This window comes from Antrostomus carolinensis, unplaced genomic scaffold (genome assembly GCF_000700745.2).
Source record: "Antrostomus carolinensis isolate BGI_N321 unplaced genomic scaffold, ASM70074v2 scaffold37988, whole genome shotgun sequence".
Taxonomy (NCBI): domain Eukaryota; kingdom Metazoa; phylum Chordata; class Aves; order Caprimulgiformes; family Caprimulgidae; genus Antrostomus; species Antrostomus carolinensis.
The window spans coordinates 638-991 of record NW_010334317.1 but is presented as its reverse complement, the minus strand read 5'-3'; the positions used below and the strand labels follow the sequence as shown (position 1 = coordinate 991).

Here is a 354-nt window from a genome sequence, read left to right as displayed (position 1 = left end):
GGGGTCGAGTACGTTGAGATGCCCATCCCCGCCGCCTATCCCCACCGCCTCTCGGGGCGATGGCGCGAACGTCCCTGCCCGCAGGGGGAAGGGCGCGGAGAAGAGCCCGCCCTTGCCCTGCCGCGTCGCAGTCCTCAACCAGGTCGGACCGCCGGCAATATAGAGAGGCGCTGGCGCCTGCTCCCGGCATAAGCTGTTGGGGTCGAGTACGTTGAGATCATGTCTGGCAGAGGCAAGGGCGGGAAGGGGCTCGGCAAAGGGGGCGCCAAGCGCCACCGCAAGGTGCTGCGCGACAACATCCAGGGCATCACTAAGCCGGCCATCCGCCGCCTGGCTCGGCGTGGGGGCGGGCAG

General features: G+C 69.5%; 1 protein-coding gene across 1 annotated transcript in view; it reads left to right on the top strand.

Annotated features, from left to right (window-relative positions):
• Nucleotides 1-215: 215 nt before the first annotated feature.
• The window catches only part of LOC104529788 (histone H4), a 399-nt gene continuing 260 nt past the window's right edge, over nt 216-354 (top strand). The window contains exon 1 of the mRNA XM_010174189.2: nt 216-354. This exon is cut by the window's right edge and continues 260 nt beyond it. Within this exon, the coding sequence (XP_010172491.1) occupies nt 220-354 (135 nt within the window). The 5' untranslated portion in view covers nt 216-219.